The sequence below is a fragment of the Amblyomma mixtum genome, chromosome 2 (assembly GCF_055824585.1).
Source record: "Amblyomma mixtum isolate Tamu chromosome 2, ASM5582458v1, whole genome shotgun sequence".
Taxonomy (NCBI): Eukaryota; Metazoa; Arthropoda; class Arachnida; order Ixodida; family Ixodidae; genus Amblyomma; species Amblyomma mixtum.
The window spans coordinates 102,530,756-102,558,147 of NC_143013.1; the positions used below are offsets into that span (position 1 = coordinate 102,530,756).

Genomic DNA, 27,392 nt, shown 5'->3' on the forward strand with positions numbered 1-27,392 from the left:
TTCACACAGAGGAATAGAAGGTTCGGTTTTTGTGCTTATCTTTCTCCACGCTGTGCAACGGTGGAATGTGAAGCTCTTGTTATGATGAGACGCCAAATTACTTTCTGTGTTTTGCCCGCAGTAATGTTCAAAGCTGCTGCGCAATATTCTACAGACGAGTTTCTTGTTTTTTGCTTCAAAAATTAAACGGAGCATCACTGAATGGCGTAGGCAAAAGCAGAAAACCGTATGTCATTTGCTTTCTGTTCGTTGGTTCACACAGCGGAATAGCAGGTTCGGTTTTTGTGTTTGTCTTTCTCCACGCTCTGCAACGGCAGATTGTGAAGCTCTTGTTATAATGAGACGCCAAATTACATGACCTATTTTGCCCGTAGTAACGTTCAAAGCTGCTGCGCTAGATTTGGCATACAAGCTTCTTGTTTTTTTAGCTCCCCAAGCTTGGCGTCAACTCGGGGGCGAACACTACTTGTACATTATATAAAAGCAGTACCGAGATCCGCGAGTGACTGTTGTTGGAACCTAGAATCACAATACGGGAAACGTTAAACCAAAGATGAGATCGAGCATAACTGTGCTTTTAGCGGGTTTTTGTGTGCTGGTTTCACTCCAATGTTCGATTCAAATGATGGGACCTCATCTGCTTCAACGCAGCACTTCGGATGCGATTGAGGTACTTGCACGAGCACAACTTATACTCGCGTACACTCTCTGTGTTAGGCCAGATTCTCCATGTCTTAAACAGCGCGACAGTTCAACCTGTTCTACAGCTACAAAATATGCATCCGCTGTGGCGGCAATGATTAAACAGGAGCCAATTTTCTCTAGGGTAGTCAGTACAGGTGTAGCGCTGTACCAGTGATGAAGCGTAAACATGACTGAAACGTTGAAATTATTGGCTATATACAATAGGTGCTTAACAGAATTTCTTCCACCGCGACTGACATAAATTAAAAAGCCTGCGTGTTTTCAGAAACATTTAACCAGTTGAATGCCGATCATCAATGCCCACCTTTTGCTAAACTTCTTTGTTAGTGAAGGATGAAACGTCCGCTTTCTAAGTTCTTTATTTTTAAGAAGTTTGTAACTTCTTTGCAGCAGTGGTGTCTAGTGTTCCCAACATGATCACAATACAATATTTTAAAGTTGCCTCATGTGCTTGGCGCAGCTTGTAGAACATAACAGATCCTGAAGTTGAATTTACCTTCTGCTTTGGATCAGGCATTTTTTAATCTTGCATTCGTGATGGTGTACATAGATTCTATCTGTACTCAGGACTCAAGCCAAAATTTTTGGTTATTTTACGTAAACTACAAATAGCGCACCGAAATAGGAGGACATATAATTGAGAATTCCCTTGTTTAACATTGCGACTAACCAGTGAAAGTACATGTACACCTACAGAACCATAGTTACCAGGGCTGTATAAAAGCGGCGGTCTCATGAAGCAAGCCTACATTTTGTGTATTTTTATGTTGAAATACAAAGGGGTGGATTAACCTAGTGATCCCCTCAAAGGACCAGATGACATGAATTATGTATGGATGAGGTAATACTGAACGGCTGCAAATTCCAATTCTTCGGTTCGTATTATTGCCCGAAATAACTTATACTTTTTTACAGTTGGACGGACACGTTGAAGTACAGGTTTATCCACCCACTCCAGAACTATTCACGGAGTCAGCACGAATTAATATTTGTATACTATGGGCAGAAGAGGCAGAAATTGATATTTCTTGTTCTAGCATATTATATGACAGGTTGTATCTCGATATAAATCGAGAATTATAAGACCGCAATTATTTTCTTGCACTGGATATGTCTGGAACATCATAAGTAGCGTGTGTTTGAGAATGCTTGATTGCTATTGTTCATTGTCTTTGAAGGCCAGTACGCAGTGGCAGACCTTTGTACACCATTGTTAGCGTATTTGAAACAAAACTACACAATAGAATTATATCGCTCTGCTGTTCAATTATTGCTTCGTCACACACGACTGCAAGATTAACTGAAAAATTTACACAATGAAGAAGAAACAAGACCAATAATCAAAGATAATATTAAAAGAGGTGGCGGAAAAATTAAGGGACGATTACTATGCTTCCTAATTCTTTTCTCCAGCTCAGTTTCTGCGAATAACTTAAGCGATTCAATGATGAAGCAGTTTTAAAGCGACAGCTTTTAAGTTTTGTTCCGCGGGATCGTGTCGACGTCATCGGTGTCGTTCGCGCAACTTGCAGCCTTCATATCCTACGCTCCTGTAATATTGGTGATATTCAGGACAGTTACGCCTCGCTGCGACGGTATAGCGGCGTGCTCAAAGAAGGACTGGCGCAACTGGAACCGTCTATTTTCCACATTTGCCTCTGTTGTTCACCGGAACAAAAATTATGTGAGGAACGCCTTTACATTGGTATGTAACAGCTCACAAACTAAGATAGCCGCTAAGTGTCATTCCGTGAGTTTTCAGGCTCCAGCACCACACAGAGAGCAAAAAAAAAAAAAACAGGAGGATTCCACGCTACACTTCAGCACTTGCCGGACCAAGGACACTGATTTCTTCTCAGGCCGAAGCCAATGGTTTGAAAGCATTTGCTTTCTCAAAAAGGCCGCGTAAATGTACGAGGCGCAGTTTTTTGAGGAGAATTGTCGATCACACTCTACTACCCGGTACATTTGAAGCCCTCAGAGGTTTATGCAAGAATGTATCTGTAATTCCAGGCCTTATTATGGCATGCATTTGTGGATATATGGTGCTTCATTATGCATGAAGAGGGCGTCATATGATGTTTCCACAGAATTCCGTACAGTTCTGATTCGTTTTTCACTTACATCATTTCGGGCCTTGGCTCTCGCTGGAATAACACGCGTAGAAGGCAAGAATCGAATCAAACTGAATGAAATTAACTTTAGCTTATCGGTCTTGCGGCCTTTCTATGCCTTCAATTCACTGCTAGCCGTATTGAAAAGAGGGCAGAACGCATGGATTATTGTACTATACAGACGGAGGGCAAAGAAGAAAGGTGACCGCATTGTTCGCGCTCTCTACTAGCTCTCCTTGATGCCAACCTAACCAAGCTTAAATGCCCCCAAAAGACCAAACTAGAAGACCACTCCCAACACCACAAGAAGGATCGCTCTCCAGTACAGAAAGGATGCTCCAACATTTTCTAGCACAACAGCAACACCAGAATCTCGCCTTATAAAACCTACAACGCGTCCATACACACTTCAAAATATGGCGCAAGTTGAAGCTTAGATAAAATCTGCTATCCCAGCACTCGGGCCATCTACAGTATCAACCCCATAGCAGGTATCAGTGAGGATGATATCTCGGCTGGCGCCGCCTAAGCCCCCTTCCAATTTGAGACAAGAACATCTAGGAGTCTGGCAATGAAACTCTCGGGCTTTCAAACATAATACCAGCTCTCTTCAATGCATGCTTCGAGACACTCCTTCCCCAAATCGTCGGTTGTCACCTGCCTACAAGACCTGCATTGGCTTCTCACCCCACAATGCATAAGTCTATTACAACGTCAAACTCGGCTAGGCACCACGGGTAGCTGTATTGGCAGCCCGCACTAAAACATCTAAACCAAACACTCTCTCACTCCGATACTTATCCCAGCCTCAAGGAAATTTCCTAGTAAAAAGGGCGTGAACGTTGCCCGTTCATTATGAATCAATGTAGCCCACCTCCCCCAATAATCAACAAAACACTACTGTGTCACCATTCACTGACAGTACCCGCATCTCCAGTTGGCGGTACCGGGCGACTAGTGCCACTCATCCACATTGGCCTTCAGACACCTTAAAAGTGAACTCGCTTTTGCAAGCAGCCGATGATGCTGGACTAGAGCTCAGCAGCAGTGTCTCCGCCCCCCCCCCCCCTCCCCCTCTGCACTGATACAAGCGTTTGTCCAACATTCAGTAAAATCTTAGGCAATGCATTTCGGGCCAATTTCGGGAGGGGCTAGACGGCGAATAGTTTATCCTCTTCATCTCGTTCGCAACGCACACAGTCAGACGCCCTAACGACTCCACCAAAATGACAAACTGGGATCGTATTCAAGACATAAAGACGTGGGTCCTCACACATTACAGACAGCCATGTGGCCGTTACCAAAAAGCTACCGCTGATTTCCGAAAGCACCGACATCGACCAACGCCTACGGCGCCATCGGGGGCACGTTCTAATCTCCTAAACAGTGGCGTGAAACAACACCTGCAGCATCGGCTACGCCTTAGTATATCTGCTCTAACCAAATAACCTAATGAGTTCTCTAACCCTCTCTGAAAACACTGGCTCCAGTTTTCCAACTCATTTCATGGTGCTCCGGGGTCCACGAAATTGTGCTCAATACTTTAAAGTCTAATCCACCTTTCCAAAAGAAGATACGCGTCCAGGCCCTTACTGGGTGTCTAAGCGATGAGCTGTGGCTCAATGGCCAGTACACCCCCCCCCCCCCCCCCCCCACGAACAACAAGTGTTCCAAACATGAGTTCGAATTTATGCCGAGTACACCAACTTGTTGGTTACTAATTCATTCTAATTTGGTACACCGGCACTGAAATCGAAGATTTTCATCGTCAAGCCTACCTGACTTGCAAATAAGCAAAATTGTGAATCCAGGCAAAATAGGACCTCGACATTATAAGCTTTGGGAATGTACACCTCATCGACCTTTGTAGTAAACGCCTGTTGTGTCATTGCAGTGATTGTTCGGGCCGCGCTAAAGCTCAAGTTCAATAATTTGTGCTTGGTTTACTTCCAATAAATAACAGTTATTATTGTTAATAGAGTCAGGAAAACTTTAGACTTCAATGAGCAAAATGATCAGGCAGGCTGTCGTAAAAGATACTCGACAATTGACCATATTCGTACTATCAATAAAGTGGTAGAGAAATGCGCAGAATATAACCGACCCCTATATATCGCCTTCATTGATTACGAGAAAGCATTTGATTGAGTGGAAACCTCATCTGTCATGCAGGCTTTGCGCAAGCAGTGTTTAGAATAGTGTTATGTGCAAATATTGGAAGATATCTATAAGGACTGCAACGCTACCATATGCCTCCATAAAGTCAGCAATAAAATTCCAATAAGGTAGGGCGTCAGGCAGGGAGTCACGTTGTCGCCAATGCTATTCACCGTCTCTTTACATGAGATATTAAAAGGCCTGAATTGGGACAGTTGGGGATAAGAGGTAATGCAGAATACTTATGTAGTCTGCGATTTGCTGAAGACATTGCTAAGTCACTCAGGACATGAAACACAAAGCATGATAAATAAGTTAGGCAGAGCAGAACGGTGAGTGCAAAAATTAGCACGCAGGAAACAAAAGTAATGTTCAACAGTCTAGCAAAAGGACAACAGTTCGCAATTCATAGCGAGGGGCTGTAAGTAGTAAGGGAATATGTCTACTTAGGGCAGTTAGTGACGGATGATCCAGATCGTGATAGGCAAATAACTAGAAGAATAAGAATGGGATGTAGCGCATAAGGCAGGTTCTCTCAGCTAATGAATGGCAGTTTACCAATATCCCTCTAGAGAAACGTATACAACACCTGGATCTCATTGGTACTCTCCTATTGGTCGGAAACGAGAAGGCTAACGAAGAGGGTTGAGGTTAAGTTAATGACAACGCAGCAAGCTGTGGAAAGAAAAATTATACGTGTAACGTTAAGAGACCGAAAGCGAATGGAGTCGATGACGGAACAAACGCGGGGTAATAAGATTCTACTCGAGATCAAGATGAAGAAATGGGCAGGCCCTGCAATGCGAAGGCAACATAACCGCTGGTCTTTAAGGCTAGCAGACCGGATTCCAAGAGAAGACAAGCGTAGCAGGGGGCGGCAGAAAGTTAGGTAGGCGGATGAGATTAAGAAATTTGCGGGAATACGGTGGCCGCAACTGGCGAAGGAAAGGGTTAATTTGACAGACATGGGAGAGGCTTTATCCTGCAGCGGACTTAGGCTGATGATGATGATCCTAACAAACACTCAATAGTAGGAATTCCATCCAAAGCAAAACGAATTCGAATATAAAAATAAAAATCTATCGATTTAGGACTACATGTGGCCTGGCACAGGCACATCTAAATTTGGAGCATTATGCTAAAAATATTTATATTCGCTAGAGCTTGTAAGTTCTGTGTGTACTTGTGAAGCGTTGGAGTGCACTGATCTGTGAAAAAAACCGCTTGTGCTTCAAAACTGTTATTCTGCGCACGTTCACGTTCAGATTTCTTTTTTTCCCCTTGCATATTTTGACGGAACCAGAAACGACCAGGTGGCCATAAACGATGCAAGACAATAGAGCTTGTTGTGATAAATGGCTGAACGTCAGCTGCCGAGTCGTTTACTTCGGGTTCCTCGCCTCGGTGAGGCGCCAGCTCGAAAGCAGCACAGAACAAATACGAGAAATGCACCGTGTCATTGATCCCGCGTAAAATATGCATTTCCCATCTTTGTTGAGGCCTAGCAAGCAAAGAAAATAGACGTCGTCCTGGTGTACCTTACTGTGTACCTTAAAAATGTGTACCTTAAAATGTGTACCTTAAAAATAGCACGGAATAAGTGGTACTGCGCACAAAAAACCGTAAGAAGGTTTGAGGTGGAGCACGTGGACCACCTCAGGTAGCACCGATCGTCGGGACTTCTGAAAGCCACTGGAAATGCCCTGGTAGTTTAGGTTTCTGACTGGCCTTATCCCTCGGTACAGTTCAATGTATCAGCACAGTACCTATTGGCTGAGCTCTCGTCGGCGAGTGGAAATCCAGACCGACATATCGTCTCCAGTTATGTACAGGGCGTCACAGTGTCGGAGGTTATAGCATATAGTATCCTTGAATTTCCTGAATCCGCGCCCTGGCCAGCTGACAGGACCCTTCAGGCAGATGCAGAAAGATGTGACCATAAGCATACGTGCTCTCGTCGTCCAGATGAAGTAACATAGCGTCCAACATCGCTGTTATTTCGTGGCCGTGAACTAGGCAGAGCGGTGACATGTTAGTCGGTCCCTGTAACACGATATTGTAAGCGTAGGTGATGTAGGTTAGCACTTCGTCACATGTTTTATGCGCGACGTCGACCTACATTGAGAGCATATCGGAGAGCGTTTTGCTGTCTGGTTCTGTCAAACATTCTGTTTGATAATGGTATTGACACAGTCCATTCGTTGTCATAGTTCTCTTGGAAACACGAAAGCGCGGAATCCGCTAGAGCTCGCCTTAGAGGAAGAAGCTGAGCGTCTGGGAAGCGGATGCTCCGATTTTGGGCTGCTACCAACTCCGCTGTCATCGAGGATGCAAAGTGCAGGCGGGTGGTCTGATGGTCTGAATCTCTGTGTACTGCGTTCTCTGTGTTGAAACACACGGCCTTTGTCTGGAGGTCGAAGACCGCGTTATTCTCAGTTGTCACCCTCACTTCGCGCACTTTTACGTAGGAAGCTCCCAGACACCCTTAGAGCGTGTGGGGGTAGCGGTCTCGGACTCGAAGGAGATACCCTCGACTCAGCGTGGCAAGCTCAGCGGAGACCAGCCACCAAGTGACAAGAGGTTTTTGGGCGTTCGGTGCCCAGCTTTCGCTGGTCGCAAGCCAGAGAATGGGTCGGAGCCAAAGGTTCACAAAACAAAACAAAGTTTATACAGCAATTGAGACGATACAGAGGGTTTCACAAACACTAGTACAAAGAAAAAGTGATTAGCAACACAATGCAACTCGTGCAAAGTTAAACTCGAGAGAGAATACAATTCAAAGGAAATATTACACCTAAAGGGCACTAAAACAGGAGAGAGAGGTAAACAAGCAAAACACAATTTGTTCACCGGGAACTGCGGCAGTCCGACGACCAGAGTTCCATGACGATGCCGTCCCGCAGACTGGCGAACGTTGCCTCGTTGGTCCGATGCTGGCCGAGTGGTGTTTTCCCGGGAGTCGAACGGGCGCGCTTCGATGAAGCTTAAACGGCGGTCCGGACTGACTGATAAGCTGTCAGCGTCCTTCTTTTATAGGCTCGCTCTCACGTCTGTTTGTTCTACGCGCCAAAGTAGACGCGCACATACACGCAGTATCTCCCGTGTAGTTTCCCTTCCTTTCTCTCGCCGGCCGCGCGTCCTCATTGGTTAAAGTCAGGAGTCGTTTCGCGAAGGCTCCAGCGTGTTCTAGCGTGGCGCCGTCGTGGCGGCGTAGCCGACGTCCGAGTGCAGAGGAGGGGGACGTGACTTAGTGCACGCAAGGCTACGCCCTTTTCCTCCGGTCAGCAGAAGAACCGACTCGCATGTTCGAGAGTAATCGGCGTGGATGACTCATCCCTTTGGCGCACGCCGTGGCGGTGGAAAGAGAGGCACGCGCTCGGCGGGGGCTTTCCCTCTCTCCCGTTGGGCACGCGCCGGCGAGACGCCGTGCGCGCGGCGGTTTTTTTTTTGTTTGTTTCTAAAATGCGCCGAATTTTGTGACATCAGTCAAGAAATCCATTCCGAGAATGCCGTCACGTGAACAATGTTCGAGTACGACGAAAGCTGCTAGGTAGGTGGCGCCTTGAATTGTCACTCCTGATGTGCAAGTCGCAGTCGGTTGTAACCAAGTGACCCCCAGCTGTACGAATCTGTGGGCCCACCCAAGGAGGGTGACCTTTTCCGAGTTGCGGCGAAATGTCGACTGAGGATAGAGAATCGCCGCCAGTTTCGACGAGAGAAGTGACGTCGTTTCCGTCGAGGCAAATGCTGAGGTTTGCTGCCGTAGACCTCGTGTGAGAGGTACGGCGCGGTGTTCGGGCACGGCTGCGGTGCGGCGCGGGTTCGCTTCGATTTCTGAGGCTGGAGTGTCGTTGAGTCGGCGTATCATGCTTTTGGACGGTAGTCGGTTTTGGCATCAGGTGCCCATCTAGTTATGACATAGGCGGGTCTTGTACATTGCGTCTATGAGCAACCTTCCCGTCAAAGGTTGCTGCTTTTAGTTTTCCTGTCGGGGGCTTGGCGAACTTCCCCGCGGAAAGTCACCGTAAGACCGACGAGAAGAGAAACGACGTGGGGATGGCGACTTCGTGACCCGCCGGCAGATTCTGCCACGTAATCGTCGATTTCCTTGGGTCGCTGCCCAGGCTACGGATGTGGTGCATCGGCAGGGAAACCCTGCAGGCCCCTCTGACGACATTTGTAATTGCGGTACAGGTGCCCGGCTCACCTTAGAAAAAGAAGCTGAAGTGTCTGCAAGCGGATGCTCCGCGTTTGGGCTGCTACCGACTCCGCTCTACTCGCCTTGAAGCTCTCCTACTTAGCCGTACCCAAGCATGCCTAACGTACTGAATCACGCGTGTCAATATGATGTTCTCCCCTGGTGGTTTACGTGACTGTTCAGCAAAATCTGCTGCAACAACTCAAACGTGAATGCGGCACCCCTGTCGGTGATTAGAATCTTCGGTGCACTAAGACGCAGATAAATGTGAATGGCCAATTTTGTACATCAAGGGCTGCTGTGCAGCTTGGCAGAGCTGAATCATCGGTGTATCGGATGAGGTAGCACGTATCAACGATAGCTTACTTGTTACCTATCTGCGAAAGTGGAAAGCTTGCCAGCATGTCAATGTCGATTTGCCAGAAGGGCCTGGGGGTTCGATTGGCTCCCCAGGGGCTAACGAAAACATACATTGTAGAGAAACCTGGGAAGCCCTGCTGCTGGCGAGGCCCCTGCTCCACAGCAACAAGCCATCCGCCTGGCGGAAGAGGCTGTGAGGAATCAAGACCTCTTCGCCTGCTTCTAATCGCGGAGGTCCCGGTCCCCATCACCAAGGCTTGCGTGCCGGGGACGGGGAGTACAACGTTAAGGGAGCAGGGGGCTTCCTTATCTGGCGGAAAATAAAGTTATCATCATCATCATCATCATCAAAATTTTAACATGTTGTTGTAAGGTGTAATTGCCCTCGATGTCTCTTTGTTCTGGACCTCCAACCAAACCAACTAGAAACGTCACTGTAGAAACCGTCATGTTATCGCTAAAGAACGCTAATCTTTAGACAAGATTTTATTGCGCAAGCAATACTGCTCTGGGTTTCCAGCCCTCGCGTAGCCGTCGCAAAGCGTTGCTTCAGCCGCGCTCCGCCAGATGGCAGCGCCGTCGGTAGGCCGCGCGGAAGCCGCGCCGAGCAGTTTTGGTTTCGTTGGTTTGTGGGGTTTAACGTCCCAAAGCGACTAAGGCTATGAGAGACGCCGTAGTGGAGGGCTCCGGAAATTTCGACCACCTGGGGTTCTTTAACGTGCACTGACATCGCACAGTACACTGGCCTCTAGAATTTCTCCTCCAAAGAAATTCCAGCCGCCGCGGCCGGTATCGAACCCGCGCCTTTCGGGTCAGCAGCCGGGCACCATAACCACTTGGCCACCGCGGCGGCTCCGAGCAGTTTTCTACTTGCACATTGTACTTTGGCTAGTGACCATGCCGCAGATTAAAGGGATGGTATAGTAATGCTCCAAGTAAGTGGGACTTTAGTTAAAGAGTTAATTAACCAATTATGCTAATTAACCAGTTAGGCTAATTAAACTTACTAGTTTGACCAGACAAATAAAACCGAGTAGGACATTGGTCGAGTTGGGGAATCAAACCCGGGCCTCCGGAGTGCGAGACGAGCACGCTAACCACTCCGCCATGCCAGATCGATAGTTTGGAATGAACAAAGGCGCGTCTAGTGAATACGATGTGTTCCTTCACTCTCAACTTCCTGCATTCCCGTTACTGCGAGATTCGTCCACCGAGTATGGGAGACAAATAGATTTCTTTTCCTAAAAAAAACAATTTACCGACGTGCAAGGCGTACAGCCGAACGGGCGGTGGCGTTTTGTGGACTCCCTTGAAGCGTGGCGGGATGGTCACGTGACCACATTTTGCGGCGCCCATGCTCCCGCGCTGTAAAGCGTCTATAAATGCGCGTTTGCCTTGGCGTGAATGCTTTGCTATGCAGTCCTCTAAGGGGAAGTGACAGCGAACAGCGAAGTGCAGAACAGAATAGCAGAACAGAATAGCAGAACAGCGAAGTGCAGCACCGAAGTGCAGCCAGGCAACACAGCAAATCTGCCAAGACATTGCAACCACTGCAAAGACTGCACCTCTCTGTTCCAGAATGTCAGAATCACCGGCCGCGTCAAAACGCAGATAGAACGAGAAATCTTAAAAGCGTTCAAAATCAAGCCGTTAGGAACTGAATGCGTCAGCGACAGCTCTGATAGGTTCACGACAAAAAAGTACAGTTTCATGAACGGGACATAGGTCGCCACATGCAATCTTCGGTCGCTTAATCAATTTTGTTTTTGTTGTTTTGTTGTCGTTTGTGGTTGCTCTCGCGCATGTGCGCCCTGTTCTGATGTTGGTGATTCACCAAGTAAAGAATTTTCAGTTGTGCTTCCAGCGTTGTTCTGTGTACTTCTCCTTGTGAACGCGTCCTTTCCGCTGGTTTTCTACTTACCATGCACCAACTAGCCCAACAAGCTACGCTTCTTCAATACTACTGTGTACGTCTTGGTTTGCTCTGGAGGCATCTACAAGCCTAACAAATTTTCAATATTTTTACGTGTTTTACCTGCTGCAATACACACTATTCATACCAAGACTTTACATCTACAGGCATTTACAAAAATGCGTCACCTTGTGGCGATCTCGGACTCGAACAATGACACCATTATGGAATGCTTAAATATTGAACTAACCGAAATAAACCCAACGGACAAAACAGGCACCTTTGTGTTCCTGTTTAGAGGCCATCACGGAACAGAAAAGTAAGCCCCTTCTTTTTGTTACTATTACATATATCACCTTCTTTTCAGAACAGCCAGGTTGATGTGGCTGTGCGACGTAAAAAATGACTTCTTCCGGCTAGTTTACAAGCGAGTCTAGCTAGAGTGTTAACAACTTTAAAACTCATAAGATAATATGGTAGACGGACTTACAGAATCTTAAAGAAGGCTGTATGACCATGGATTTTCTCGAAAAGCAGACTTCATTTTCGCTATTTTCGAACCGCATGCATAAGGTTGTGAAGAATAGTGACTCTGGAATACCAGTTACGCTGTAGAAAAGACGACTCATGATCAACAGAAGGAATTGTTTTAAGTGGTGAATGAAATGTTTAGGGCGCCAAATGTTTGTTTTTTTAAACTGCTCAATGACACATGCCGCTCAAGACGTTGCTTATCAATTTGGGTGCTTTTGTTCCGGGGCGAGTTTCATTATTTCAGAAGTCACGACTCAAATACGACAAAATAATCTCTTGTACCATACCGGGAAAGGGTTCTTATACGTCGTCTTAGAGAAAACTTGGATTGGGAAGCCTTGATTGAGAACAGTTTGGGATAATAGCTAAGGAAGAATACTTAAATAATTTGCGATTCGCTGATGACGTTGCCTAGCAAGTCGCACAAGAGATGAGCTGGAAATAATGATCAGTGAGTTAGGCAGGCAAGGCAGAACGCTAGGTTTTAGAATTACCATGGAGAAAACCAAAGTAATGTTCAATGGTCTGGAGAGGGAACAGCAGTTCACTATTGGAGACGAGGTTCAACAAGTGATAAGAGAATAAGTGAACTTAGGGCAGGTAGTGACCGCAGATCCGGATCATGAGAGGAAAATAACTGGAAGAATAAGAATGGGGTGGCGCGCGTATGGGAGGTTCTCTCAGATAATTAATGGCAGCTTGCCAATATCCATCAAGAGAAAAGTATACAACAGCTTTATGTTACTGGCACTCACCTGGGGGGGCAGAAACGTGGAGGCTAACGAAAAGGGTTCAGCTTAAGTTAAGGGCAGCGTCACGAGCTAGGGAGAGAAAAATGATAGGTGTAACGTTAGTGGGCAGAGTGGGTAGGAACAAATGCGAGTTAATGACCTCCTAGTAGAAATCAAGAGGAAGAAACCGGTATGGCCAGGGCATGTTATTTATTTATTTATTTATTTTTACATACTGCATGTTCTATTGGGGATATTGCAGGAGTGGGGTTAACAATTTGTGTAAAAATGGCGATTTACAACACACACACAAAAATATTACATCTAACATGGTTGAATACACAGCGCGAACAATGTTATAGGCAGTAACTAATAAATTGAAACAACGCCCAATGAACACATCACAAAGAAAACATCATTTGCCACCGACGGTTGTTAAAAATGAGTTTAATGGAAGAGACCCCGTTATGCCAGAAATTAAGTTCCAGTGTTCTATAGTACAGGAAAGAAGCTGTGTTTGAAATTATTAGTACGAGAGAAGTACATTAAGTAGTACATTAAGTACATTAAGGCTGCGATGAGTACTGGTTGGTCGGGGAATATCAGGTGTAAGAGAGACATTAGGTGTGACGTGATAAAGTGAATTGACGATGCAGTGAGAGAACTTCAGTGAATCAACCTGACGGCGCACGGACAAAGAGGTTAGACACAAAAGGATGAAAAATAGCGACCATATCGATGATGTATGAACCTGATGGCTTTCCTTTGCGAGCTCTCGATTTGATCAATTTGACATTGTTTATGAGGATTACAGACGGGAGACGCGTATTCATTTACGGGATGAATTAAGGTTTTGTAAATGAATAGCTTAGTTTCTTTTGGTGCATTAGTTAACGTCCTCCGCAAATATCCAAGTGTTTTAGTGCTTTTGTAGAAACGAAATTAATACGTTTCGGCCAGGACATGTTAGTGGTGAATAAAACGCCAAGATACTTGTATTCGAAGTCCTATGCAATGGTGAATTATTGAAGTCAATATTAAACAGTGAAGAGGACGTGCAGTTAGCGAAAGACTTCACTACAATTTGCATTTTGATTTGCCATGTATTACACCAGGTGCAAAGACTAGTAAATGAAGCGTTGCGAAGGAAAGATTAACGCTGGTCCTTAAGGGTAACAGAATGGATTCCAAGAGAAGGCAAGCGTATCACGAGGCGGCAGAAAGTTAGGTGGGTGGATGAGATTAAGCTTGCGGAGATACAGTGGCCAGAGCTAGCAAAGGACAGATTTAATTGCAGAGATATGGGAGAGGCCTTTGTCCTGTAGCGGGCGTAGTCAGACTGATGGTGATGGTGAGAGAAAACGTAAAAAAAAACAATATTCGCGCTGCGTGGCCTTGTGCTTCTGTAGTTGTCTCATGATAATAACATAATTTTAGACAGTGCCTTGAGGTTCCCGCAGTACAGCATATTGTTAATGCGCGTGGCAGTTTCTAAAGTTCGTTTCAGACATATGCGCTCTATTTTCCTGACGTCATGAATGAATTTCCGGAATTATGAAAGCAGCGCAGTTCTGCGCTAATGTTAGTTACAAGCTTAGAGCTAGTGAAGACTCTCAAAATGTGAGCCTCCTTTTATGCAACCCTTTGCTAGCGGATCGGGCACAGTAGATATGGGGAACAATACATCGCCCAGTTCATATTTATATCCTAAGGGGTAATACCCCAATTAAATAGAAATACCGGCTCGCCCATGAAGCAGTCCTGAGGGCTAGAGCGCGTGGAATATATATGCACGTGAGAGTCAGACCGCTTTTCTCATACTGAAAGCTCGCGGGAAAACTTTAAAAGTGAAATAATCGCAAAAGGAGCTCGATGCCATTCTAGATAAAGTGTCCGCCTAACTGCTGTTTAACCTTGCAAAAACCCCGAAAGGGTTTCATCAACCTCATTCTCAACGCTTTAAAACATGAAATAAGGCACAATAGTATTCCTAGAAGCGTGTTTTGAACCTGCGAGCTTTCAGACATCAGCCCGAGACTATAGGATGAGAGAGAAACGCAACTCCGTAGCGGCATGAAATGACTTATTAACAACTGTTTTACCATGAAGATTGTTCGCCTAGACGTTGTTTTTAGTAAGCTATTAATACATCTGCAGCTTACTTCGCCTCCACTATAAATTATGCATCAACAGCGCGTCAAAATCAAGACGACACAGACACAGAGAAGCGCTTCTCTCTGTTCCGTTCCGTCTTTGGTGCACTTTTGCTGCACAAGAATTACGTACTGACACGCCCAATTTCCAGTTTTGCTCTACATTGGCCTTGCCCTTCTTGTAAGTTTGCTGCGTTGCACAGCGTTCGAAATAATTCGTTGCCCGTAGAAAGCCGGTCAGCCGTAAATATTTCATCAGTGGGGAAGTGAAAATAGAGTTAAAATGTCAGAAATATTTATTCAGAGGCATAATGTTGGTTCATCTTACGCATCGCAGCGACGTTTGTTGCTCAGCATTTTTTATAACTGCAGCGCCAATAAGTTAGTTTCAGAGGAATACTAAGAAGGTTAGAACAGAAGCTCCCTAGAAGTCTCAACTGTATATTTTGCTCTGTTACTGTTTTCCAAGCACATTGAACAAACAGCTGCTCTGAACTTTATTACGGAGGCTAAAGCCACAGAAATGTCGCACTCGCAAACAGTCACATAGCAAATAGTGGTGAGCGCGCAGAGGTTCCCGAAAGGAAGAAAGTCACCTAAGCGGTGTGAGTGCGGTTAGACAAAATGTGCCCTTTATTATGCCTCCTTTAAAAGTAAGCGATGAACGAAACATCTCCGCAGTGTCAAACAGTAGACATGCATTTATCACCAATCCGAGTACCACTCTTTACATCCGCTCCAGACATCTTATTCTGCGCTGGCTTATGATGAGAACGAAAACTATGAATGCGCTACGTGTGTCTAGGATGATATATGGATAAAAATAAAAAGAAATTTGGGTTTTACTTTACTTGCTGCACGCTGCTGGGGCGCGATACATGGAAAACTGTCATTAGTGATCAATTTGTTCTATGGTTTCTAGGAAAAATGTCACCTTCCATGTAACACTCGGATCCAGCCCAGACAGTTTTGACTTCTATACGGACGAGGGTAAGTGCTGGCATTTTTATTAGTTTTGCCAAATGTGGTAATAAGCGAATAATATAATATTGAATCACTACCGGTAAATAAGAAAGCCTGTGTTGCGTACATAACGCACTGTCAGGCAGACGTCAGCAGGGTTAAATTTCTGTTTAACCCACTCGCATGATGTCAGTTTTCCGCGGCTTAATTCGGAAGGAATCACAGAAGCGTGAAAAAAATATTTAAAGTAAGACCTTGAACGAAAGAGTAAAAGCAATACAACGCACGTGAAAAATTTGCGTCAGTAGGTGTTTAAAACGTAACGTCGGCGCTCACTTGACAGTACGTAGACGGCAATGAGCCATAGTCAGAATATGTGCAAGTGCAATCCATTCATATGTCTTGGTATTTTAGAGTAAATAGATATGTTTTTGAGAAACCTGATTGATTATTATATCAGAAAACCAATCTCAGAAGACATATAGAGAAACGTTTTTGATCATTGCCACCTCTCAGATCGTGCTTTAAAACAATTTGTACATATTGTTTGCACCAGCGGACTATTCGACAGCCAGACAGAATGTCCGCAAGAATATAACACGGATAAAGTTGATTGAAGTTGCTCTCACGGTTCCTTCTTTCGTAGCGAGCCGATACCCGAGCTATCGCAAAAAAATGTGTTTTACATCAGCATACTTTAAATATCCGACATAAATAAAGTCATAAAACTGGTGGCAGTGCAGGTGAATTCGAACAGCGGGATTAAGCAGAGAATTTGGAGCTGCGCAATTGAGTCCGGACGGAGCTCCAAAAACTTCCTTCAGCTTTCATGTCATCTTTTAAGTGTTCTCTGCTTTTGTGTCCTGTCAGTTTCTTTCGTTTCAGAAGCCTTTCCCTACTAGGGCTCTACGCGCTCATTTATTTTAGAGGAATCTATTATGGATAACAGGCTTTATTGACGCAGAATTAGACTGTGGTTCCTGAAAGCTTCCGAACATTACCTACAATCCCTGTGTCCGGTTTTCTAGCTGACATGAATAAGTACAGTACAATCGCATTGCATTTTACATCGGGGTGCCTTCCACATTCAAAGTGCAGGTTTCCGCAGGTCCTTCGAGTCAAATTTCTTATCTGAAGAGAGATATCAAGCGATGAAAATATAAAACCATATACATCATACCGATCTTGCTGATTTATTGAATCGTGTTTTAGTGCTCAGCTCTTTGGCGCCTGTTTCTGCGTTTCGCGTTTATCGCCGTCGCCGCTGCCGTTGTCCGTTGCAACCAGCAGTGGACACCTTAGTCGAACTTTAAGCTGCGAAACCAATGGAGCGGGAGCTTGGAAAGCGGAGGGCAAAGTGGGTAAATTGGTTTTTAAGGAAAGGAAATGGCGCACTCTCTCTCTCACACATTTCGCTGGACACCAGAACCAGAGGTAAGGCGCATAACTGCCCACTTGCAACAGTGGACACCTCAATCGTGCTTTAAGCTACGTGGCGGTAGTGACAGATGCGCGCTGCATGCGTTAGCATTCAGAACGGTACGCCAGAAACGCGGCGCTGTAGCCATAGGCCTTCAGCATTCGTTGTGTTCATTGGCGTTGGCGTCGACACCGTTTTACACTCCGATCATTTTAAGGCGAGGAAGTGCGCATAAGTGGCTCCCTGGGTCAGTAGACGCCTGAATCGCGCTTATAGGTAACGTGGGGTGATGGGAGAGAGATGTGGGCTAGCCGTATGCCTTAGCGCTGACAACGGTGAGCGAACTCTCGCGATCGACCATTAACTGCCACCTGCCAGGGTGGAAGGCTGGGTAGGGTCTTTAATGTACATATAAAGACAGACAGAAATTTCTTACCACATACATGTATGCGGGAGAACATCTCGTTCCTCGCGCTCGTAACGCCTCCTACGGCTGGGACAACCTCGCGAAGTACTTGCATAGACCTCGTCTCTGAGAACCAGGCACTGGTGCAGCAAGTCGAGCATATATCCATCTATTTCTCCGTCCACAAAGCTTCCTTCATGACAATCAAGAACTGTTAGCGGAGTGTTTCTTGAGGAAGGAATATGTGTGAAAAGTAACAAGTTGTCTGTATTTGTACGCGCATGTCGTGCTCAATTTTTTTGCCGTAATCTATCGAAAAGCTGGAAAAGCTGACATGCAGCGCTCAAATTTCGCATTAGTAAGTGATGTAACCGCCGGCAATTTTTCCATCCACCATTACCATTGCTTCGGAAACACAGAGTCTGAATACGCCGCATACTATGTCTCTGGGTAGACTTACTGCGCTGCAGTAACAGCGACCACTTGCTTCCTTTTTACAACTGCTAGTGTCTTTGCCTTAATTCCTTCAATCGTGGAACTCGTCGACGTAGGCAGCGTAAGTGTCGGTGCCGGCGACCTGAATTAGAAGGATACATCTAGGGAAGGTACATGTGGTGAATGAGCAAGTTGTAAAATTAGTAGAGAAAGTGATTCTCACTGGACACCAGCACGTGCCAAGAGCGGGGGTCTCTATATATCGTTCATTTGTGGAGAGCTTTGTGCGAAATGGCACTACAGAGGGTAGCAGAAATATAGGTGCAGAGGAACAGGAGAAGACAATTTCTCTCGTCGAAATGTTGCAAAGCTCCCGGAGGATTTCCCTTTCTTTGTTCACTTTGTGTGTGTACAGATAAAAAAAGGCAGCTAAGCACGACGCTATACGTAGAAAGCATATTCACTGAGCCATCATAGGGCAATGCCTCGAGTGAATCCTCACAGTCCGCAGTGAGCACTGTAGACCCGGGAAAGTGGTTGTGTTCTTGGGACTGGCCTGAGATGAAACCCCCAAAGGAAGCTTTAGTGCGACATGGCAGTCCACCTGCTTCGTGAAAGTGGTGGATGTGGTACGAACAATGGTAAGGTTTCTGGCTGTTATAGCAGGTTAGGGTTGCAAAATGATATTGTATGGAATGAAGAGAGCCGGCAGTTTTGTTGATAGCACACAAAGAAGCCCACATGCAGAAAGTTATATACTGAGCATAAGTTTGCTGAGCTTGTAAATACTTTGACGTGCAAATTTTTTTTGCGCTAAAATCAGTGCAAGAGCGGGTTTTCAAGAGTTGCGCTCCCAAAATATTGACCCAAACTCTATGTTCAATTGCAATAATGACTTATTTAACGCAAACTATATGAAAATCAAGCAATTCTAAATTTTAATACATATATTCCAGCATGGATTTGATATTGGTTTGGTTCGTTTATGGCGGTTAACGTCCCAAAGCGACGCAGGCTATGAAGGCAGCCTTAGCGAAGTAACAATGTTGTTAATAAGAAGCGACAGTGTTACGTCGCTCGAGATGAGCACACCCTCAAAGCCGCGCAGTGTTCTAGCGTCAGGCGTGAAGTTACTAAAACGTGATAAGCGACTGTAGAAGCTTTGCAGAAACAGGTAAGATCTTACTGTTTCATATATTGTTATATAAATCACTCATTGCTCAAGCTAGAGGGTGCATTGAGATGTTCTTTTTACTGGTAAGTGTTTCATATTGTTTATGGCACAAAACAACGCGCTGTCTATTCCAAAGCATGAATATAACACGGCAAATAAAGCGGAAACTCTTTAAGGTCCTCCTGAACGTTGCTTAAGGGCCTGGCGTCCGCCTCGGCTGCGGGACATGGCTGGTTCGAAACTCACCGCTAGCCATATACCAGTAAAAATGGGTACAAGGTTACCCCAGCCTACCGGCCTCCTTCCTTAGTGTTGTGCGCCTGGAAAAGGCTCCGTAAACCCCGCTGCGTCCTTTAACACCACCAGCAAGAAAGGCGGTGCGTGATTGATTTGAAAGGTTAAACGCTGTTTAGAGAGTTCAGTGCAGTTGCAGCTCGCTTCACAAGAGTTGAGCTGGTGATAACTGGTCTCTACCTCCGAGTTGAGTTCCCAGAGTTGGTCAGGGCAATAAAGTTGAAGAAGGCCTATTACGGACACTTGTTGTACTCCCAAATGGCTTCTTGTTTATGGTAGTTTAACATCGCAATCCGACTCAGGTTATGAGGGACGTAGTAATGCAGGGCTCTGGAAATTTCTACTACCTGGGGTTGTTTAACGTGCACTGACATCGCACAGTACATGGGCCTTTAGAATTTCGCCTGCATCGAAATTCGATCGCTGCGGCTGGGATCGAACCCGCGTCTTTCCGGTCAGCAGCCCAGCGCCACAACCCCTTAATCACCGCGGTGGCCGTATGCTGGAATGAACGGGCCTGTTGGTTGGGTGGTTAAAAGTTATTTACAATCACTCATTTGATGTTATTGGACAGAAAATGTCTTGTGAAAAAGTTAGAATGAAGGTTGAGTTTGCCGAAAATGAGGAGCAATAGATTCTGACAACTTACTCGAAGCCTGCGAAAAGTACAACAAACCCAATGTGCGCAACGGCAGTCAACTGTTGCGTTAAGCTTGTTGTTGATAGACAGCAACTATGCTTCAGACAGTTATATTTTAGGAAAACCATGCAGCGGAAGCAGAAATGAGAATTTACTCCACAGAATGTACACGTCCGCGAGTAGAAGTAATTGGTCCCGCAATTTCGCACAGAACGCTAGGTTTTAACGTGCATACGTAACACCTCATTATACGAAATCGGGTTTTACAGCAAGTGAGAAGTTTCCACCAAAATTAGGGATGAGTGTGGACTGCCCCATTTTCAAATTTGCGGCTTGACACCGACACCGGGTATCGAAAGCACCTTTCTGGAACACAACACAGTCATACATAATCATCGTCCTCGTCGCCGTCGTAGTAATCATCCTTGCCGTTTGCTGCGCCAAAATAATGAGATTAAGTTGTTTGTCATCCTTCATCCATCGCCTTTCACATTATTTTGTTAATTGCTTTATGCATCTCCTTTTTTTCTTAGCTTAACCAGCAGCTGCACAACATAACGGAGTGGTCACGCAGCTAGGAACCACCTTATAAACAAAGAACTCTACGAAACTAAGAAAAATTGTGGGCGGAAGCTATCACTCGCCTTGTGGCGAAGGAAGCCAGGGAAGCCTAGCCCGCTGCACCCCTCGAAAATTTAGAGTAGCCGAACTCCAGGTTCTCATTACAACGAAGTGAGTAGAGAGTTATAAAGCGTCTTCACAGAAGAAAACATTACGAGGGTGGCAGATACAGAGGTGAAACAAAGTGGGTCGAAAAAGGGATCAATACGTGGTCGCATACAGATTTGAGAATACGACCGAACATGCTGACATAGGACCGAACACTGCATGAAGCCAGTGACACTAATCCCGCTGTCCACCTCGAAAAAGAATAGGTTCAACGCAGGGGCTCGCGAATGCGCTAGAGCGTCCAGGGACACCAAACACGCTTGAAGAGCAGAATTGACAGGACTCAGGGAAGATGGCGGGGGCCGTGACCGAGAAGCATTCAGAATGTGACTAATGTCGTCTAAAACCCACCCTTGAATATGTTACTCCGATCATGCAGAGCTTACGCGAACGACGCGGCAGACGGTGTCAAACAAACGAAACGTGTGGCTCCTTTCGTGCCATTCCGGCGCCTCTTAGCAGCAGGAAACGTTGTTGCCTTGGTGTTCTTGCTTCTATGAAGTGAAAAGTGTCTTGATAAGAATGAAGGGAGCTACTGAACTCGCCGAAGAGGGAAAAAACAAATATGTCAATGAAATAACATGTTATCAAGAAGTGATTCCACTCCTTTCGTGTAACACTTATTCCAAAGTTTAGGTTGACGGTGCAATGATGATCACTCGCACTGGCAATAAAAAGATTTGATACTAAGCTTCATCCAAGGTGAAACGAAATTAAAAATGAAGCTGAATGCTTCAAGGGTTCTATTTACAAAACCAAGTGTTATTGCTATTTTAATCTTTAATATAGGTTAGCAACTCCTGTCTTCAAGAACTCCGAAATGAGTTCTTCACTTCGCATTTATTTTAAATCATAAAAACATGGTTTCTTTAAATGCCCAATTAATGAGCTTTGTCTTTTCTTCAATTCTAGACCCTGCACAAAAAGCTACTGTAGTCTTTCCATACACAAACTACAATAACTGCATAATTGGTGATGCACCTTACCACAACGGGGAACGTGAGTATAATACGTAGAATTTATTTCTTAATTACATAACATTCCTAGCGCACTTAGGGAATTAAAACAGCATTGAGGCTTGAACAAAAACGAAAATGTTCGGTTGAAGTCAAATGCTGTTCAAACGCACTTCAAAGGCGCGAAAAAGGATGCAAACTGTAGAGGCGTACATTTCTCACTGACCTTTGTTGCAAGCGACTTTACAGCGCTGAAGAACGCAAGCCATCCGAACACATTATCTCTGTACATAAGATAAGGGCATCAGATGAAGGCTCCGCCGCCGCTCCTCTGGTCTCGTCTTTTAGAAATCTAGACGCCTAGCTTCTGCGGAAAGATAATGAAAACCGTCTGGCTTTCATTTTTTGATGAATTGGCGATGTTTTTGTTACGTTAGTACTAATACCACACAATAGGGAACCGCAGCTCAAGTTTGTCGTGTCGACTGCAGCGCCTTAACACACAGCATAGCGAGAGGAGCAAGCAGTTCTGGGGACGCTCTTGGTGCTATTCCACGCCACCTTCCTGAGCTTATTGGCGTGAGCTTCTGCGCGCTGTCGAAGCCACACGTGGTGCGTGTCAGTTATCGGGGTTATGTCTACAGAAGCGAGGCAGATAGTGCTATCAACCAAACGCGGGCTTCTAATCGTTCAGAATGTGCCCTCGCGTTTGTAGCGGCCCAAGCGACTGACGGCAGCAGTTTTTAGACGAACAGTGGAATAACTGCAGTGCCACCTGGGCAGCGCACGTTCCCTATGGCCTTGAATCTGGCGCAAAAAAAATTTACACGTACTCGTACGTCAGTGGTCTGAAATTTTGCCATCAAGTTTTCTATTACGGCTTCTTTGCAGTTTCTTCACTCGCTCTTAATGAATGAAAGCGTATTTAAGGGTTCGCAGTTTTAACAACCTAGCGGAGGTGGCTCAGTTAGTCGAATATGGTGGCCTGAAGCAAGAGAGTTTCTTTTGTCAGACACTGTAAGACCGTGCTTACTTTTAAATCAAGGTCTGAATTCTTAGACTTCTTAGACATCTGTGGGAATAATGATCTTTAGCTGTATACCTAAGACGGTGCTAACTATCATAGCAACCAAAAAGCTCGTCAAGAGTTCTGAAACAATATGAGCATTTGCATCCCGAAAATTTATTGTTAAAACAGGAATGGGCAGATACCCACTAGAATGTCAGGAATGTTTTGGCCACATCATGTGATTAGTTATTTCAAACAGAAGAATGCTCACAGCCTAAGTTTCAGCGCATAGCTTGGGCAGTCAGATCTATGCTGTACGGACACTCCGCATGCTTTTCAAACACGTACCACTAATCACCTCTTTGCGGGTGATATTCCCTGATCAGCGATATGAATTGACAGTAAACAGGTTGTGGACAAAAGCAATAAGAGGTCGCAAACACTTTGCTCTGATCACTAAATTCATTCTCAAGCCAGGGCGCAAAGTTTCCTTTACAGCAAATCATTTAACCAGTTTGTATGAAGAATGTTCCTACGAAGAGCTCAGATACTGCATTTCAGACTGATCTGCTTGTGTATCCACTACTTGCAGAATGCATGCTTTTCGTGTCGAAGGGAACAGAAGATGACGTGCCGGAAGAATGCGTCGAGCAGTTTGAAGACATCTGTGGCGTTACTGTCAGCGATTATAGCCGAGATCTCTGCGCTGATCAATAGAAAGAGAACGCGGATTTCAGCCTAAACGTATAAGCTGTCTTATTGACCTTGTCCTCCCAGTAGAAATTTTAGTTTTTAGAAGGAAAAAAACAGCGCACGAACTTTTTCCAAACACTTGGGGTGGCACTGGGAGCCTTGAATTGTGTGATTTAAAATGTGAAGCGGTAAGTGACACGATGGAAGTTGTGTTTGGCTTTCTATGGAATGTTTACTACGAAAGTGAAGCAATTATTAGCGCACTGTTGTAGATGTGTTCACTGAAAAATATTCTAAGGCTCAACTGGAACACTGACGTTCCTTACAGATCGTAAATGCGTATTAAAACCTTCAAACAAAAGGAATGAAAAAATGAAAAACTTCAAGGTAAAACTCACGGCAACATTCATATGTATTCTAAAGGCATTATAAACTACCCGCCCCCCAGCCCCCACTCCTTCCCCCCAAGAAATAAACAACAACAACAACAAAAAAACAAAGTATTGCAGCAGCGTTTAAAGGTGATCGTAAAAATAAAGCCAACAGTTCTGAAAAATACTACACAAACCTACTGACAAGTCCTGGCGTGACAAAGCATGGGCTCCGGCTGTACACCAAAAAAAACAAAAAGAAAAATGAAACACATAAGAGGAAATATTTTTCGCAAAAGCCAATTATTACGTCATTTAGGAAAGCTGCTATTACACTTGCGCATGCGTTAGATAATTCGTTTTTCCATGAAGCTGCCTATTACTCTGCACTCTAACTGCATGTGTGAAGTTTTGCAACATTGATCACCGTAAAATCCCGCTGAGAACCCTTCCATTTCAATGATCATGCTTTTGATAGAAACTGCTGCCAGCCTTGTAGTAGGAATATTCCAACTTAATATCAATATTCCAAAATTTGATAAATATAAAATGGGACCGAATATAGGACGGACGGATTGAGCCTTATGCGTTCGAGCGGCCATGCTGGGACAACTGCATGTAAAGGTCAAGGCAAATAAAGGAACATAACTTCCTTGATGCGAAATAATAAGGTATTATAGTAATAAACAATCTGCTGAAAAAAATATTACTTATAGGCTGTGACAAAGTTCATCTCTGGTACCCAAAAATGAAACATAAAATAGCTTTACATGACCAGTATTATCAAAGCTGCCTGGTATCGTCTATCTGTGCCTTATTCATGCCTTCCGTTCCTTGCCGTATTTTGTTATTTAGGGCTTCACATCTTCAGGGTCCGATTTACAGGCAATAATTTCCTTGCGTTGCATTTGTCACTCATTCTGTATGATTCCATGAAATGCCTGCCTCATATCCGAAAAACATTCGTACACAATTCACCGTTGTCTTCAATACGACATTTTGACATATTTTGTCAGAATGAGAATCAGTTTATTAAGCGAACAAACAGTGCATGCACATAATTTTCAAATACAGGAGGAGGTCCCAAAGCAAAAGGCTGCACAGTGAACTTCCTGTTACAAGCTTACAAAAAATGACTATGCACAAACAACAGCGGATAAAATTGAAACAGATGACAAAAAATAATTAGTAAAACACACGAAAAAGCAATCAGGTACAATTGTAAACGAGGAATAAGTAGGGTAACTGTACATAAATGCATAGAAAACAACAGTTCAAGTGAGTGCTTCATATGCTCTGTGGAAAATAAAATTATTTTGATAGAAGAAAAGTACGGAAGCTACGCTTGAAAATATGAATGTTAGGTGATTGCTTTATAATAAATGATAATAAATTCCACAAAATGAGGCAGAGAAATTGACTATGAATTTGCCGCACTTAGCCCTAGGATTTTGTAGTAAGAAATTGTGTGGCCATGAAAATCAAGTGAAACTTCGTGGAGGAAACTGGGTAATATTAATTAACGAAATGGGAAGTGATTCTTTCGTGAACTGAAAGATGAGAATGCCAAGAAAATAATGAACCATGGAGTAGACCGCTAAGGTTTTGTGTGCCTGCAGTAAGGGGCAGCACTGCATTAATTGTTATTGAAGTATAATAATGCGTATGGCATGATTCTGTAGGTGGTGCAGCGGGGATATGTGTGTTCTGTAGTTGTTTCCCCAAGAAGAAATGCAATAGTTGATATGCCTATGGATGAAAGCAGAATAGAGTTAAATGAGCGTCTGTAATTTAAAGTAATATCGTACCTTTATGGGTAACTTTCTACCATATGCCTCTTTATTTGTTAGACTCTTTATGTGCGCCCCATTTTGCGGAATAAAGTTTTATACTACTACTACCACTCCAAGAAACATGGCATGATCAGTAGCTGTGAGTATGTGTGAGGCAATGAAAATATGTGAATATGCAGGAATAGCCTTATGGGGAGATGAAAAGATGACAAATCTAGAATTTCTAGATGACAAATCTAGATGACAAATCTAGAATACTCAGCAAGTCTTTTCGATACCAGGTTGCTAAGTTTGCAGCACCAGTATTGAGTTTATGTGCTAATGAATCTATTGCCTTATTAGATGCAAGCACGGTAGTATCATCGGCCTATAATATACATTCAGAAGAAGTACGCCAAGATGACATATCATTAATGTGTATTAGTAACAGAAGTGGTCCAAGGATGGAAACCTGAGGAACGCCAAATTTAGTAGTCTTCGGAGCAGAGTAAGTACCAGAAATGCAAGAGGCTTGGATCCGGTTAAGTAAGTAGCTGCGGATAAATGATAGTGCAGGACAAGATACTCCAAAAGCGTTTAATTTGTCTTCGTAAAAGGTATGTTGTGATTGGTTGAATCAAACGGCTTTGAGAGATCGACCAACTTTTAAACCGTTTTGCAGCTGAAAGCTAATAAGAGGGCACATCTCTGTTGCAATTTATAAGCCGTCTACAAATAAAGCTACAATGATGCACTAGCGACCCTCAAACACATTCACTTACTTCAAGACACATAGCGTAAGTTTCACAGGCTTTTTAGTTGTGTGTCCTTAATGACAGTTCTGTGGCTCCATGATCACATGACTGATAGCAAATTATGGGCTTTTCGTCTGCAGCGAAGTGCTAATATACTCAGCCAAAAGGAAGGAAAAGGACGTTTGACATCTTTTTAATATGAAATTAGGGTATCGTTTACAAGGAGTAATTTCTTCAAGCTGTCGACTATAGTTTTAGTTGTTAACGGTGGAGTAAGCTCCCAAAAATGTCGCCTCTCTTAATGGTTTTCATCAATTTTGTCGCGCTGCATTTCTAAAGCCCAGTCTCTTGGAAATATTTAATTACTTTCATAGCTTTTAAAATCTCTCCCTCTTTATATTTACCTCTGGTAGGGGATTTTCAGGTGTCGTAAATAAATAGATATGTCTGCAGAAGGCTGTGAACACAAGCCCTATGGTAGCCATTTTGGCTCCTATGCAGCAGAGCCAAAGTTGCAGCGCCTGTCTTAACGATTTATCCTCCCCCCCCCCCCCACTCCCTCCGCAATCTATGCTGAAGAAGCTGCGCTTTAGACGCCGAAATGGCGCCTGTGATGTCACATGCGCGCTCCCAATAGAATACACATGTTCCACTTAACCATGGTGAGCAAAAACAAGGTGTTCAATTTTGCACTTTCCTGAGCACATGGCCTTGAAGTAATAAATGATGTGTAAAGAAGAATACGCCCACTCATGGCAAAGACGAAGGTGGCCGTGCGCTTCAGCCATATTGCGATCGCAACGTATGTCCGTGCTCGCCTGGACATTTGGTGGAGGTGCGGAGGGACAGCCTTGGAACTGCGATGCCGCCTGCGATGCCTGAAAACGTTCAGCATAAAGCCGTGCAAATGG

At 44.5% G+C, this 27,392-nt stretch overlaps 1 protein-coding gene and 1 long non-coding RNA gene across 2 annotated transcripts in view; one reads left to right on the forward strand and one right to left on the reverse strand.

Annotated features, from left to right (window-relative positions):
- LOC149360339 (uncharacterized) overlaps window positions 1–8,209 on the reverse strand; it is a 47,986-nt gene extending 39,777 nt beyond the window's left edge. The window contains exon 1 of the long non-coding RNA XR_016288829.1: window positions 7,827–8,209. This is a non-coding gene — a long non-coding RNA (uncharacterized LOC149360339). The remainder of the gene's footprint in view (window positions 1–7,826) is intronic.
- LOC149360341 (uncharacterized) lies at window positions 483–24,660 on the forward strand. Its single transcript, XM_089572287.1, has 5 exons — window positions 483–670; window positions 11,614–11,765; window positions 15,787–15,854; window positions 21,838–21,924; window positions 23,483–24,660. The coding sequence occupies exons 1-5, from the start codon at window positions 554–556 to the stop codon at window positions 23,605–23,607; spliced, it is 549 nt and encodes a 182-aa protein (XP_089428413.1). The 5' UTR covers window positions 483–553; the 3' UTR covers window positions 23,608–24,660.
- The last annotated feature ends 2,732 nt before the right edge of the window (window positions 24,661–27,392 follow it).

Excerpts from the sequence above, each read along its gene's own strand:
- LOC149360341 (XM_089572287.1), top strand. The coding sequence starts at position 554 with ATGAGATCGAGCATAACTGTGCTTTTAGCGGGTTTTTGTGTGCTGGTT. Across the intron at positions 671-11,613 it reads GCACTTCGGATGCGATTGAG|GCATTTACAAAAATGCGTCA; the intron begins GTACTTGCACGA and ends TTACATCTACAG. Across the intron at positions 11,766-15,786 it reads GGCCATCACGGAACAGAAAA|GAAAAATGTCACCTTCCATG; the intron begins GTAAGCCCCTTC and ends TATGGTTTCTAG.